Source organism: Lynx rufus, unplaced genomic scaffold (genome assembly GCF_022079265.1).
Source record: "Lynx rufus isolate CCGP_SWC_20201006 ecotype Redwood Valley unplaced genomic scaffold, mLynRuf1.p SCAF_8, whole genome shotgun sequence".
Lineage (NCBI taxonomy): Eukaryota > Metazoa > Chordata > Mammalia > Carnivora > Felidae > Lynx > Lynx rufus.
Genome location: NW_025814896.1, coordinates 51,294,616 through 51,310,606, shown reverse-complemented (window position 1 = coordinate 51,310,606; position 15,991 = coordinate 51,294,616). Strand labels below are relative to the sequence as shown.

General features: G+C 41.1%; 2 protein-coding genes across 4 annotated transcripts in view; one reads left to right on the top strand and one right to left on the bottom strand.

Annotated features, from left to right (window-relative positions):
• Positions 1-10,948, bottom strand: part of SEPTIN10 (septin 10) — a 66,263-nt gene extending 55,315 nt beyond the window's left edge. Inside the window, exon 1 of one of the 3 annotated variants that reach the window (XM_047069239.1) lies at positions 10,564-10,948. In XM_047069239.1, the coding sequence (XP_046925195.1) occupies positions 10,564-10,590 (27 nt within the window). In that variant the 5' untranslated portion in view covers positions 10,591-10,948. Of the gene's footprint in view, positions 1-4,969; positions 5,046-10,563 lie in introns of those variants that run through there. The other 2 variants (XM_047069237.1, XM_047069238.1) reach the window with 2 other exon arrangements.
• A 440-nt stretch (positions 10,949-11,388) lies between these two features.
• Positions 11,389-15,687, top strand: SOWAHC (sosondowah ankyrin repeat domain family member C). Its single transcript, XM_047068720.1, has one exon. The coding sequence runs from the start codon at positions 11,399-11,401 to the stop codon at positions 13,040-13,042; it is 1,644 nt and encodes a 547-aa protein (XP_046924676.1). The 5' UTR covers positions 11,389-11,398; the 3' UTR covers positions 13,043-15,687.
• Positions 15,688-15,991: the final 304 nt, after the last annotated feature.

The following is a 15,991-nucleotide window of genomic DNA, read 5'->3' as shown; positions in this document are numbered from 1 at the left end:
TAAAAATGTATCTTGAATACTTTAACTTTTGCAAAGATCTTTAAAGATTACTAGACCACTAAAAAAAGTAAAAGTATGTACAAAGAAATTGAAAATAATGGGTAAAGTTCACTTTAGTTTTTAAAAAAAAAAAAAAACCTTAAAAAATTTTAAGTGAATTTTCTCTTGATTGGTAAATACAATTAAAAGGCATCTCATGTTCAGGCGTCTGGGTGGCTTAGTTGGTTAAGCATCCAAGTCTTGATTTTGGCTCAGGTCATGATCTCACAGTTTGTGAGCCCTCCCTCGGGCTCCACACTGTCAGTGCAGAGCCTGCTTGGGATTCTTTCTCCCTCTCTCTCTGCCCCTCCCCCCACTCGCTCTCACTCTCTCTCAAAATAAATAAATAAACATTTAAAAAAAAAAACAAAGATAGCTTTTTATTTTCAAAACTGATTCAATCATTTCTGGCTTAATCCGCAGTGCAAAGTAACATTCCAGCTAAAAGGTATACATTCAACTAAAAAAAATATGGCTGTGCACATTTTATATTCATCTATGAAAAAAACAGCATACAGATGACTCACAAAATACCTTTCTACACATATCATGATAAACAGAATAACAGGACTCCTTGCTGTCTCTATAAGCATAGCTCACACAGAAGGTAGGATAAACTTGACCTAGTTCTTAAGAGGAGAGGTAAAAGGAGATCAGAGAAGATGTCTCATGGTTCTCCCATCTTCTCTTTGGTAAACCCCTGGGTCATATGACAATAGGCTGTCTGAAACTAGCTTGAAGGGGTTAGAGCACCCATTATACCTGGCAAGGACCTGCAGGGCCTTACCCCACATCCAAATCTCAAATACAATTATCTTTTCTTTCCCAATGGTAGCCCCTTCTTCTTCCTATGTATATATTACTTTGTTCAACATATGGCATTATTTTAGTTTATTTTTCAATTTAATACATTACTCAAGTCTGATATTCCAGCAAATAATCCTGTGTCTCCTATCTAATTTCTACGTCTGGTCATAAGCATTTCTGGGACCTATCTTTTGTTAACTAAATGATGACTATGCAATCTCTAAAATACTGCCATATATTTACTTTTTTACATCTGTCAGTTGTCTCAGGCTTAGTATCAGATTATGTAGGATTCCTTAAATGGAAAAAGACCTGGGACAGCCTTAAATGGAACTTGGCTGAGAGGGTATATCTTTATCCCTCTCCCCTAATAGAGGTTCTACAGCCTTAGCTCTCCCATGTTCCTATCACAGAAACTACCACTTCCTGTCACTTCAGTTTTCAAGCATCTTCCCCTACAAGAGAAAGAAGTAGAAGTGAAATTCTAAAGCCTAGGGTCCTTCTCCTCAGCTTGTATCTCCCTTAGGATACATTTCAAAAATCTTTCACATGCTGTTTGCCTTTACCTTCCTTTCTAGCCTCAATACCCAGTTCACTTTTTAAAATTTGCCCCAACAATTTATTTACTCTGTAACTTAAAATGATCTAGTGTCTGAAAAAACAGACTGAAAGAAACTGAAAATTCTAGAATTCCCAATGTAATCAATTCATGGTTACTGAGAGAATATGGTAACCATGTTTCTTCAAACCAAGGTCTAAAGGGATCATGTACTAAGACACCTGGCACTGTTCCAGGACTCAAGACTTCTCTAGGTAAAACTGTAATCACACACCTTCATTTGTCTATGATAATATGGTTTATAGGGAGCCAAAGGGAAACCTGTACATCTGACGTAACATTATTTAAATTGAACAAAACAGAGAAGGAAAAGGGGGCTGCCAAAATATAATACTGAACAACTTTAAGACTGGCAAACAAGGGAGGGGTGCCTGAGTGGCTCAGTCAGTTGAGCATCCAACTCTTGATTTCGGCTGAGGTTGTGATCCCAGGATCATGGGATATAACCCTGACTGGGGCTCTGAGCTGAACATGGAGCCCACTTGAGATTCTCTCTCTCTCCCTCTGCCCCTCTCCCCAGCTCGTGCTTGCTCGCTCTCTCTCTCTCTCTCTCTCTCTCTCTAAAAAAAAAAAGACTGGCAAACAAAATTCACCTTTAAAAGAAGCAATGGAATAATACTGGGCAATGAGAAAGAATGAAATATGGCCTCTTGTAGCAACGTGGATGGAACTAGAGAGTGTTATGCTAAGTGAAATAAGTCGTACAGAGAAAGACAGATACCATATGTTTTCACTCTTATGTGGATCCTGAGAAACTTAACAGAAGACCATGGGGGGAGGGGAAGGAAAAAAAAAGTTAGAAGGGAGGGAGCCAAACCATAAGAGACTCTTAAAAACTGAGAATAAACTGAGGGTTGATGGGGGGGGGGGGGGGAGGAAAGAGGGGAAAGTGGGTGATGGGTATTGAGGAGGGCACCTGTTGGGATGAGCACTGGATGTTGTATGGAAACCAATTTGACAATAAATTTCATATAAATAAATAAATAAATAAATAAATAAATAAATAAATAAATAAAATTTAAAACATAAGGAGATAATTTTTTAAAAAAAGAAAACAGAAAGAAAATCCTACAGTTATGACATCTTGAAGGGGGAGGAATTGTTTTAAACAAGGGACCAGCAACAAGAAATTCTGAAATATTAAATAACTAATAAAATGTGTCCATTAAATTTAGCAATAAAGACGTCTTCCTAAGAAAAAAAAAAGAAGATGTTCTGGAATGAACTTTGAGTTCTACTATATTTAAATTATTTTAGCTAAGGGGCGCCTGGGTGGCGCAGTCGGTTAAGCGTCCGACTTCAGCCAGGTCATGATCTCGCGGTCCGTGAGTTCGAGCCCCGCGTTGGGCTCTGGGCTGATGGCTCAGAGCCTGGAGCCTGTTTCCGATTCTGTGTCTCCCTCTCTCTCTGACCCTCCCCCGTTCATGCTCTGTCTCTCTCTGTCCCAAATATAAATAAACGTTGAAAAAAAAAATTAAAAAAAAATAAATAAATAAAATAAATTATTTTAGCTAAATCCTCAATGAAAAATCTCTAGACTGGGGTGCCTGGGTGGCTCATTCCATTAAGCGTTCGACTCTTGATTTTGGCTCAGGTCATGATCTTGCATTTTTGAGTTTAAGCCCCTCATCAGGCTCTGAGCTATCAATGTGGAGCCTGCTTGGGATCCTCCCCCTCTATCTCTGCCCCTCACCCACGCATGCCCCCCCTTTCTCAAAATAAAAAAAAACTTTTAAAAAAAGAAAAATCTCTGTACTTGCTAAGAAATGCAAAAAAGAGCAGTTAATTTCAAATAAGTGTAACTGCCAAAGACAAATTTTCAAAAATGGGAAGAATATTAGAGCATAACATGCATATTTACTAAAGGTAATACTAACAAAATCTAAATGCTATATCCCAGTCTACTACATCATAATATTTATTTTAAAGGTATTTAAAATGAGAGTTTTTAATCTTTTATTTATGTTATTGAAACTATAAATGTGATTCCTACTTCCCTGATCTTCAAACCAGTAGTAGACACATATCTTACAAAGTGTTAAGTAAATTTTTAAAATACAGCATCATCTAAATCAAATTTCCTTCCAATAAATGACAAGAAATTGTAAAAATTAAAGTTCCCAGTAAAAGAGCTTTTAGAATCAGGTATTTTGTATTAGGAATACTTAAAATCTTAAGCAGAGAAAGCTATATTTAATATGGTTAAAAATGAGGTCTGATACATATTCCTAAAGAGAGAAAATCTATTTGTAGTAAAATATAAAATTTTAAAAGCACCCTTCTTCTTCCTCCTCTTCCACACACTGAAATACATACATACATACCAGTACAAATAGGTATAGTCTGGGACTATGTTAGGATCAAAATCAGTCTGGAAATACCTAAAAGGTATGACACTATCTATGTCCAGCCTGGATGAAGGTGGAGCTTCACGAAAGCATAAATGTAGACTAAGAAATAGCTCCTGGCTACCTACAAGAATTCATAATTTAAGCATTTAACATTGAACAAGAATAAAATGATTCAAGGTGAACTTATTTTCCATATAAAATATAATCAACATCTTGAAAAAAAAATTAAAAAAAAAATATAATCAACATCTGTCCTCAACAATATAAAATCATGGCTATGAAGGATACAAAGAATATTACAGGCTCTCTTCCTGAAGACAGATAATTTAATAGAGGGGGAAAATGCAAGGCTCATTACAATTTAATTGATGCAAAAAGTTAAGTAACAATACAAACATAAGGTAGGAAGTATTACAAGGTAGCATGTGACTAAGTGGCAAACGAGTAGTATGACAGATTGTCAAAAGTTTTAGAGAAGGTGAGAAAGGAACTTGGTCTTTCATTATGCCATAATGATTATAGGATATGGATCAGTAGGAAAGAAGTCTCTCCAGATGATGAAATGAAAATACATCAAAGCACTGAGGTGGTCATTAATTCCAAGACATGAAAGTAAAGAATTAAGAATCACAACTTTGAAATGGAAAATAATATGAGGGAAGCCTCTAAGATACAAACATCCTCACTGAAAGATAACTAAAAATGAAACATAAGAGTTCTGAAGCATTGCAGCTGAAAGAGGAAATGACAAATACAGATAAGAACTGAAAAAATATGGATACCATTTAAAAGTTTTGGTAAGTGGGAATTTATAGGTGCTTTTCTCAGGAGAAAGGAAAAGGTAGTTAATGTTATTTCAAGATCTATTATCGCAGTCAGCAATATATAACTATATAGTCAAGATCTTTTGAAATAAAACTTATGCAATTACTAATAAGGGGCATCCTGGAGACTGGCAGAAACAATATGCCAAGAGCAGATCTCACCATCACCAGCTATGATTCCATCAGCAAAATACAAAACTTACAGAGTCTTGATGTCCTCTTCTCTTAAAAAAACAAAACAAAAAAAACCTGGAAACCTGAGTATCAAGCGAGATTTAATATAACTCTTTAAATAATAAAGGTAGAATGAAAATGAAAATAAAACATACCCAAATTTGTGGGACACAGCTAAAGCCATGCTGTGAGGAAAGTTCACACCATCAAGTCCATATATTAGAAATGAGGAAGTCTCAAATCAATGATCTGAGGTCTGCCGTAAAAACTTAGAAAAAGAGCAAAATAAACCGAAAACAAGCAAATGAAAGGAAACAAAGATCATAAATCAGTTATATTTAAAACAGAAAAACAAGGGCACCTGGGTGGCTCAGTTAAGCATCAGACTTCCGCTCAGGTTATGATCTAACGGTTTGTGATATCAAGCCCTGCATCAGGCACAGAGCCTGCTTCAGATCCTCTGTCTCCCTCTCTCTCTCTGCCCTCCCCTGCTCCTGCTCTCTCTCTCTCTCTCTCTCTCAAAATAAACTTTAAAATAAATGAATAAATAAAATAGAAAAACAACAGAGAAAAATCAATGAAACAAAGCAGGTTCTTTGAAAAGATGAATGAAATTGACAAACTTCTAACAAGACTAACCAAGAAAGGCAGAAGACACAATATAACCCTATTAGGAATGGAACAGGGAGGGATGCCTGGGTGGCTCGGGTGGTTAAGTGTCTGACTTGGCTCAGGTCAAGACCTCACACTCTGAGTTCAGGCCCAGCATCCAGGCTCTCTGCTGACAGTGCAGAGCCAGCTTCAGATCCTGTCCCCACCCCACCCCCTTCTCTCTGCCCCTCCCCTCCACCCACATCCTTTCTCTCTCACACAAATAAAACATTAAAATTAAAAAAAAAAATAATGGAACAGGGAATATTATTACAGGCCCCAAAGACATCAATATAAGGGAATATTATTAACAACTTCATACACATAAAAATAACAACTTAGAAGGAATGGATCACAAAACCACCCGCTACCACAACTCACCCAATATGAAATAATATTAATAGCCACATAACAACTAAGGAAATTAAATCTGTAATTTTAAAACTATAAAAAAGAAATCTCAACGCTCATATGGTTTCACTAAAGAAGTCTATCAAACATTTAAGGAAGAATTAACACCAATACTATACATACAGTCTCTTCCAGAAAAAGGAGGGAACACTTCCCAATTAATTTTATGAAACTATTATTACCCTGATACCAAACTAAATAAAGACAATACAAAAACCTACAGACCAAAATCCCTCGTGAATTTGATAGAACATCTACAAAAAAATCTACATCTGTGATAAAAGACTGAATGTTTTCCCCCCATCACAAAGCAAGGATGTCTGTTCTCACCACTCTTATTCAAATAATGTTACAAGTCCTAACCAGCATAAATAAGGCAGCAAGAGGGGCGCCTGGGTGGCGCAGTCGGTTGGGCGTCCGACTTCAGCCAGGTCACGATCTCGCGGTCCGTGAGTTCGAGCCCCGCGTCAGGCTCTGGGCTGATGGCTCAGAGCCTGGAGCCTGTTTCCGATTCTGTGTCTCCCTCTCTCTCTGCCCCTCCCCCGTTCATGCTCTGTCTCTCTCTGTCCCAAAAATAAATAAACGTTGGGAAAAAAAAGTTAAAAAAAAAAATAATAAGGCAGCAAGAGGCAAACAGACTAGAAAGAAAGAAAGAAAACTGTCTCTATGTGTAAATGACAAGATTTTCTATGAAGAAAATCCCAAGGAATCTAGGAGGAATCCCAGTTCCTAGAATAAATGAATTCAGTAAGGTCAAAGGACACAAGATAAACATACAAAAATCAACTGTATTTTCACATGTTAACACTGAATATGTGGACAATAAAATTAAAAATGCAATACAATTTACAATTGCTTAAAAAATGAAATGGGTTTAAATCTAGTAAAACATACAGGACTTGTATGCTGAAAACTACATAATGCTGATGAAAGAAATGAAAGAAAATATAAAGAAATTGGAAGAGATACCATGTCTATAAATTGGAAGATTCAACATAGTAGAGACTTCAATTCTCCCTAAATTGATATACAGATTTAATACAATTCCTATCAAAATCCTACCAAAATTCTCTGTAGATATAGACAAGACTATTCTAAAACTTATAATGAAAGGCACAGTAACTAGAATAGCCAAAATAATTTCTGAAAAAATAAGAATAAAGTGAGAGGAATAAGTCTACTCTATTTCAAAACTTACATAGCTACAAGAATCAATACTATGTGCTAGTGCTAATAGGGAACCCAGAAATAGATCCACACAGGTATGTTCAAATGGTTTTTTGGCAAAGGGCAAAAGCAATTCAATAGAGGATAGACAACATTTTCAATAAACGGTATTGGAGCATCCATAGGCCAAAAAATTACACTTGATCTAAGTCTTATACCTTATACAAAAATTAACTCAAAATGGGTCATGGGCTTAAATGTAAAACACAAACCACAAAACTTTTAGGAGAAAAATAAGAAAACGTTTGAGATCTAGGGTTAGGCAATGAGCTCTTAGACTTGACACCAAAAGTATAATCCATAGGAGGAAAAACATAAAATAGATTTAATCGAAATTGAAAATTTTTGCTCTGCAAAAGACTCTGTTAAGAGGATGAAACAACAACAACAACAACACAGACTGAGAAAACATTTGCAAACTATGTATCAAGAAAGGACTAGCATCCAGAACATATTTAAAAAGAAAACTCTAAAATCAACAGTAAACAAAATCCAATTCAAAAATGGGCTGAAGAAATGAAGAGACATTTCACTTGAGAATATACAGATGACAAATAAGCCCATGAAAAGATGCTAATAACATTAGCCACTAGGGAAATGCAAATTAAAACCACATACCTGTGATACATACATACATATATACCTATCAGAATGTCTAAATAAAAAATAGGAACACTAAATGCTGATGAGGATGTGGATTGATCCCTCATAACATCTCTGGTGGGAATGGAAAACAGTACAGAAACTCTGGGAAACAGTTTAGCAGTTTCTCATTAAAACTAAACATGCAACTGCCATGTGACCCAGCAACTACACTCCTGGCAATTTATCCCAGAGGATTGAAGACTTATGTTTTCTTTTTTTATATATATACTAAATATAATTTATTGTCAAATTGGTTTCCATACAACACCCAGTGCTCATCCCAACAGGTGCCCTCCTCAATGCCCATCCCCTACTTTCCCCACTCAGCCCTCAGCTTGTTCCCAATATTTAAGAGTCTCTTATGGTTTGCCTCCCTCCCTCCCTCCTAACTTTTTTTCCCCCTTCCCCTTCCCCTCCCTCATGGTCTTCTGTTAAGTTTCTCAGGATCCACATTAGTGAAAACATATGGTATCTGTCTTTCTCTGCCTTACTTACTTCACTTAGCATAATACCCTCCAGTTCCATCCACTGAAGACTTATGTTTTCATTAGGTGACATTATATATTACTATACTGGAATGTTTATAGAAACCTCCTTCATAGTAGCCCAACAATGGAACTACCAGATGTCCTTCAAACAAAGGTGGTATATCCATACCATGGAATACTACTCAGCAATTAAAAGGAGCAACTCAATGACACATCCAACAACCTGGATGAAAGCTCCAGAGAATTTTGTTCCATGAAAAAAAAGCCAATTCCAAAAGATTATATACTATGTGACTCCATTATATAACAGTCTTGAAATAAGAAAATTATAGAAATAAAAAACAGATTAGTGGTTGTCACGGGTTAAGGAGGAAGTGAGGTAGAAATGCAGTGGATGTGGTATAAAAGGGAAAGTTGAGGGATGCTGTGATGATGGAAATTTACCTTCACAGTATCAATGGCAACGTCCTGGTTGTGGTCTTGTACTATGGTTTTACAAGATGTTATTATTAAAAAAAAACTGGATAAATGGTACAGAGGATTCTCATTATCTCTTAACTGCAAGACTGCACCTGAATCTTCAATTACTTCAAAATAAAAAGTTTAACTAGAAAATAAAAGTACACTTACTATTGCAAAATAAGTACAGCAGTTGACAAGCAATCCAACACCAATTAAATGAAGTGATCTCTTCAGCTCAAGTTTAATTCTGAAGATGACTGTGAATGAGTTTATAAAATATTTTCCTCACCCACACATGCACACAAAGCAACTGTAATGCAGTTCAGACAGAAAAACTGATATTTCTCTAAACATGTGACTAAAGTGTCCAGAGACCTGGGCTGAATCAGGGAGAAAAATCCTTGTCCAGGATCTATCAAAGAAACTGGCTGTGTAACTTTCCACACATCACCTAATCTCTCAGGCTACAATCTGAACTCTGTTTCCACAATCTAATTTAAGAGCTTAGACCAGTAATTCCCAAACTTTTTGGTCTCAGGCCCACATAGAGCTTTTGCTTACCTGGCTTACAACCATTAATATTTACAGTGTTATTAATTAAAACAGAAATTTCTTATTTAAGTTTATTTATTTTGAGAGAGAAACAAAGACAGCAAGCAGGGGAGGGGAAGAGAAAGACAGAATCCGAAGCAGGGTCCATGCTGTCAGTGCAGAGCCCAACACGGAAGGGGGAGGTGGGGGGGGGGGCTGGCAACCATGAGATCATGACCTGAGATGAAACCAAGAGTCCCAGAGACTGAGCCACCCAGGCACCTCTAAACAAAATTTTTTTAAAGGACAAGTACACACATTAGCCCTCAGAATGGTGAGGTCATTCCACATCATGTAGCCTCTGGAAAACTCGTTTTACACTCATAACAGCAAGAGTGTGAAAAAGGCAAATAACAGCTTGGTATTGTTACAAAAATAATTGTGACCACACTTTGGGAACCACTGGCTTACTATATCAAGTGAGGTAAATATATAAGTGATTTTAAAAGTATAAAATATTGTGGGTGCCTGGGTGGCTCAGTGGTTGAGCATGCCACTCTTCCTCTCTGGTCATGATTCCAGGGTCCTGGGATCCAGTTCTGCCTCGGGCCAGAGCTGATCAGGGTGTCTGGGTAAGATTCTCTCTCCCTCTGCTCCTCTCCCCTGCTCTCTCTCCCTCTAAAGTAAAAAAATAAAAAAATAAAAAATAAAAAAAGTATAAAACATTGAACAAATTAGTCACATACATCATTTTAAGGTTCAAGGGTGCCAAAGCAAAAAACAAAAACAAACAAAAAAGGCTCAAATCGTAAAGAGTAAGGGAAGAGTATACAAATGTAAAATATTACACTACTATTGCATTAATCTGTGCCTCCAAAACCGTTACAAAAATGATGGATCCACAATCGCTGTTTCAGATTTAACTTTTGGCTAGACAGAGAAGCCGTGCAAAAAACTCCCAGCCACTCCAGCAACGTGGGGTCGGGAGGCTGGGGAGTCCGCCCTGTGCCTCCGCTTCTGGCAGCGGGAACAGCCCCGCTCCCTGCCTCCCGCGCTAAGAGAGAATCCCTTCTCCCAGCAGGGTCGGACCATCCGGCCTCGGGAGCCCGGGGATTACCGGCCGAGAGGGCAATGGGAGCTGAGGAGCGGCGCGGCTCACAATCCCGGCCACGACTGGACGGGGCCTGACTGTGTTAAGGGGCCCCAAGCTCCGGACTGAGGAAGTTACGCTGGGACCCTGGGAAAGGCGGGGCGGCGGCCCGGGGAGTCGGGCCCAGGGTGGAGGGGGCAGCGCTTGGCAGCGGAGGGGTCGTGAGGAGTCGACAGGGACTCACCAGATGCCGCGCCACCTCAGAGGTCATGGTCCCGAGCGGGAGCTGAGCGGAGGCTGGGGTCTCAGCGAAGTGGGGTTTCAGCCCGGGCCCCCGAGCGTAGCGTCCCGACCGCGAAGGGAGCAAAGGGGCGCCGGGAAGAGTTGAACGCGCGGGGCGCGGACCGGAGGCGGTGTAACGGGCGAGGCCAGCCTCCGCGGGAGAGGGGGGTAGGGGTGTCCGGGGAAAGGGGAGGGGCCAAGTCTAGTAGCCTCAGAGACGCGAGGGCAGAAAGCCAGAGGGCTAAGGCCCCTCCAGGCAGGGCGCGCGACATTAACTGCGCCAAATAGTTGCGCGCGTGCGCGAAGGGAGCCTCTCTCAGGAGTATCCCCTCGACGCCTCAGAAGACGACAAACCCAAGCAGAGGGAGAGTGACTGGAAGAGATTCAGGACCTTAGGGGAAAGACGCGCGGAAAAAAACCCAGCCAGCAGGCGGCGGGTGGGTGCAGTGATTGCCGGCCCGCGCTAAGGCCGGAAGTGGGCGGGCCATGGGGCGGGGGGGCGTGCCCGCCGACGGCCGGCCTGAAGCCGCGCTAGCGGCCAGCGCGGGGACCGGAAGTGGGCGGTCTTGGGGGGGCGGGGTGAAGCCGTAGGGGCGGGGCTGTCGGGGGTGGGGGGTGTTCCCCAGGGGCGCGGCCCCAGTGAGGCGGTGGCGGCGTCTCCTGCCGAGGACGCTCTGGCAAGAATCCACTGGAGCCAGGCGATTGGACTCTACGTCCCTCAGAAGCCAGTGTTTTCAAGCGGGCCGCGATGGGGCCGGGTTGAGCCACCCGCCGCGGGAGGAGCAGGGCGGCCACGGATGGAGGGGCCCGTGGAGCTCAGCCCAGAGGCCGTGCTGCGTTTCCTCGCGGAGCGCGGGGGCCGGGCCCGGCACGCCGAGCTGGTGCAGCACTTCAGAGGTGCTCTGGGCGGCGAGCCGGAGAAGCGCGCCCGCGCCCGCGCTCTCTTCAAGGAACTGGTCAATGCCGTGGCCACGGTGCGCACCGACCCTGCTGACGGCTCTAAGTACGTGCACCTTAAAAAGAGGTTCTGCGAGGGACCCCCCCAGTCAGAAGCCGCGCCCTCGCGTGACCTGCCCAGCATCTCGGTGACCGTAGAGCCAGAGTCCAGTAGCGGCGCCCCAAGGACGCCCGACGGCCGGGTCGAGACCCAGGAAGGCGGCTTGTGCCCAGAGGTGGCGTCTCCCGAGGCGTCCTCGGGTCCAGACTGCGAGCAGAGCCATGGGGAGACACCGGCTGCCGAGCTTGGGCCGCCAAGCCTGACTGGCGACAGCCTGAGCGGGCCGCCGCTGAGCGGCGGGGCCCGGAGGAAAAGCTCTCAGCGCGAGGTCCAGCCTTCCCCCCGGGGACCGGACCCCGGGCCCAGCGAGGACCTAGAGCCCCCACCCCATGGCTGCGAGGAGACGGACGCGGGCAGCTCCCCCGGCGGCGGCGTCACCACCCCAAAATCTACGCGCCAGAACCTTAGGGACCTTGTGATGGGCAGCTCACCGCAGCTGAAGAGGAGCGTCTGTCCTGGGGGCAGCAGCGCGGGGACCTCCTCTGGGGGAGGACGCGGCAAAGGCGGAGGCGACTCAGACAGCGCATCCGTCGCTTCGTCGTCGGCAGAGGAGGAGAGCAGCGGTGGGGGCTCCGTGACGCTGGACCCTCTGGAACACGCCTGGATGCTCTCAGCCTCTGACGGCAAGTGGGATAGCCTGGAAGGGTTGCTCACCTGTGAGCCCGGCCTGCTGGCCAAGAGGGACTTTATAACTGGCTTCACCTGCCTGCACTGGGCCGCCAAGCATGGCAGACAGGAGCTCCTTGCCTTGCTGGTCAATTTCGCTAACAAACACCAGCTGCCAGTGAACATTAACGCCAGGACGAGCGGAGGTTACACTGCTCTGCACTTAGCTGCCATGCACGGGCACGTGGAGGTGGTGAAGTTGCTGGTGGGGGCTTACGACGCAGACGTGGACATTAGGGACTACAGTGGGAAAAAGGCCTCTCAATACCTGAGTCAGAGCATCGCTGAGGAGATCAAGAACCTGGTGGGAGCCCTGGATGAGGATGATGGAGAGAGTGCCACTGGCAGCGGGGGTGGGCGATGGAGGCTTTCAAAGGTGCTCCCTTCACACCTCATCACCTACAAACTCTCACATGTCTTAGAGGATGGAGGGGATCATCACCATCACCATCACCACCACCACCACCACCACTTGACTGAGGGATGGGCTGGAGGCAAAGCAAAGGATCCAGGTCGCAAGGCCTCCGGCAGCTCTAGTGGACGAATAAAACCCAGACTCAACAAAATCCGCTTCCGAACCCAGATTATCCACACTACACCCTCTTTCAGAGACCCAGAGCAGCTACTGGAGGAAGGAGAGGAGGAAGAGGAGGACCGGGCTCTTAAAAGCCACTCATCTTCATTCAAATTGAGACCGAAGTCCAATGTATTTGGGTAAAAATAATTTCTTTTAGAAAATTCTAGGTTTATTTGTTTTCAGGAATAGAATACTAGGAGTAGGCAAGAAAGTAAGACCAGATAAGAGGTTAAATTCTGCATTCTGACTTGGGAAGTTGGAATGGGTGGGAGGAATTACCATAATCTAGCATTCTGGGTGAAGTAAATTTCCAAGTGATTTCATCAAACCTTGCCCTAGACCTCTTTTCCATATGCCACCCCTCTGCCCTGGAGTCCCTGTTTCTGAGGACTGGAAATGTATTTAAATTGGGTGTACAGAATTGATGATTAAGGGATCCTTTGATTTTACCATTACTGGATGCCATGCAAAGTAAGGAATGTTGCGCTTTTATGTTTCTGTTTTTAAAAGTGGTTACTCTTCCAAGAGTGACAAGAAATGCAAATTGTAATGAAATTTTAAGTGTGAACAAAACTACATACTGCCCTGATTTTTGTTTTTTGTTTTTTACTAATTACATTTGGCTTTAGAGTAGATACAGTAGAGATACTACTGAAGGTCAGGTCAAAGTTGAAATACAAAAAGCTATTTAGAGAATAATGTGAGTAAAAATGGTATCCTGTTTGTATTAGGTAGTGCTCAGCTATTTTTTAAATAGCAATTTCAACTTTAGTTACTGAACTAAAGAAATAGGCAGCATTCACTTTTAAGTTAATCTGTACTCTGGTTTTCTTTTAACTGTCTCTAAGACCACTGCACTTAGTGTTAAGGTACATTATTAATGACTACACAAAATTTTATTTAAAGAAAACACTTGATGACCTATGGTACTTTTAAGTAAAATGTTGCCTCTGGTTCTGATTCTCAGTAATTTGTTTTGCTAGTCTAACAGTCTAAATTTGTCAGAGTTTTTATTCTGGGGATCATTTGTTCTATTTGACATGACCCTATTTGGTGGTGCTTAGAGTTGAATTGCCTACAGAAGCTGTTTTCTGGTTTAGAGGACTAGCAAAAATTGGCATAAATGCTAGTCAGCTTATGCTTCTGTGAAGTAATTATTAAATCAACTTAATGATTCTCACATAAGGTACACTTTTTATTTTATTAATAAAATACATTCATAGTCTGTGCTTTGTACAATGTTTGCAAATACTTCTAATACTAACGACTTTCAATTTTTCAGTGTTTCCTTGAATCTATTAGAGACATACAGTGAAGTTACTGAAAAGCTGGATAGTAAATCTACCCAGTTAAAAATAGCACTTTATAAAAGGGAAAAGAGAAGAGATGGAACTATATCTTTATTTAAATGCTGCTGGCTATTGAATTCCTTTGTATGTAAATGAAAATGCCTTTCATTAAAATTAAGGGTGTAGTCCTTAATTACATTTCATTCAAATTTGTTAGAGTAAATGTCTTTATAATTATTATAAAATTTAACTCACAAGCATATTAAATCAATTTGTAACTAGATTCAAAACTATTTTGTGGGAGACTAATTCTAACAAGTCCTTCTCCCTTAGTCTTTTTGGTCTCATAATTGCTGAAACATAAGTACCTGCAGCCTCTAGAGATTAAGGAGTGAGTTAACAGCTTGCAGAGTGAGTGAACCAGTATATGAATCACACTGAATTGCAGAGTTTAGAGAGTTCTTAGATCTTTACTTTCCCAAGTCAAAGATTTGTACCAAGTTTGTTACACCTCTCTAGATAGCAATTGAATTTGTTTAAAGGTGTATCAAAAATATTAACATAAAACATATAAACTATTATCCATTTGTGTGCCTGTTTTGTTTTAGGATTATGGAAATGGACTGTGTACATTTGACAAACACTTTTATGCATACATGTGGGTAAAAACAGTCTAATTTTGTATAAATTAAAAGGGGGCTCTTTGAAGGTGAAAAGCAGCCATTTGTTCTGAATCCTATACATATTACCTGTAGCTAGTGCCTGACAAGCTTTATAACTTCCCACTGAGGAATCCTACATTTCATTGACATGTGTAGTTAAAGTCAACTATAAAAAGTAGATACTTCAGAACTATCTAAATGTTCTATTGAAATCAGTATTAATCTTGAAATGTGTATGTTAGTAACTAATTGCACAAAATCTATAATTTACTGGATCTTTAGAGATTGAGTCAACACTTCATTTAACCTGATTTTCACACTAAGGATATTAGCTTTTCAATAAAATATACTTTAAATTTTCAAATTCATTCCTGAGGGGAACAACTTCTAGCATTCCTTGTCATGATGTGCTTGTGTGCCATAAGTATAACATTTTCAGCTACTTAACTATACATTCCTCTAATTTTTCAGTTTCCAAGTTGAGATTATTAAAAGCAAATTATTCATATAATTTGATTTTGTGGAGTTGTGTCTGCCATTAATGGAAATATATATGTCAATTACTTAGATATTTGTTAATATGAAGCTGTGTGGTTAAAAAACCCAAGTTGCCCACGTGTCTTATAGGTACATTTGAAACTAGTGAATGCTTGTCACAATTCTCTTCACTTTTATAGTATGTAAAATGCAACTAGCTTATATAAATTGAAAATCTGGTACTATTTTATTCATGCCTGAAATCTTGGGGTCCAGGATGCCTCATCTCTTATATTTTAAATGAGTGAAACTTTGGGAGTTTAGAGTGTATAATTTGTAAAAATTTGTTTTGTCAAAATAAAAGGTTCACACTAGACTTTTTCTCTGAATTGTCTAAATCTTTGTAGTCCTTTATAGTTCATACAATGCTTTTTGAAGTTCACATTTATTTGATCCCTTTCCTGTCCCTTAAAATTGAAAAGGGAATGAAAGCCGATGACTGTTCAGGGTCACGAAGTAAATAGCAGTTAGTAAGATTTTAAGATTCAGTGCTGTTCCACATTATATTTTCTGCACTTCCAATTGCCTAATTTTGGCAAAACTATTGTAGTTTGTCTTCAATTATAGAGGAATCCACTTGGACAGAAGGTAGTACTTTTACC

What these genes read in the sequence shown, in the direction of transcription:
- SOWAHC (XM_047068720.1), top strand. Translation starts at nt 11,399, where the DNA reads ATGGAGGGGCCCGTGGAGCTCAGCCCAGAGGCCGTGCTGCGTTTCCTC.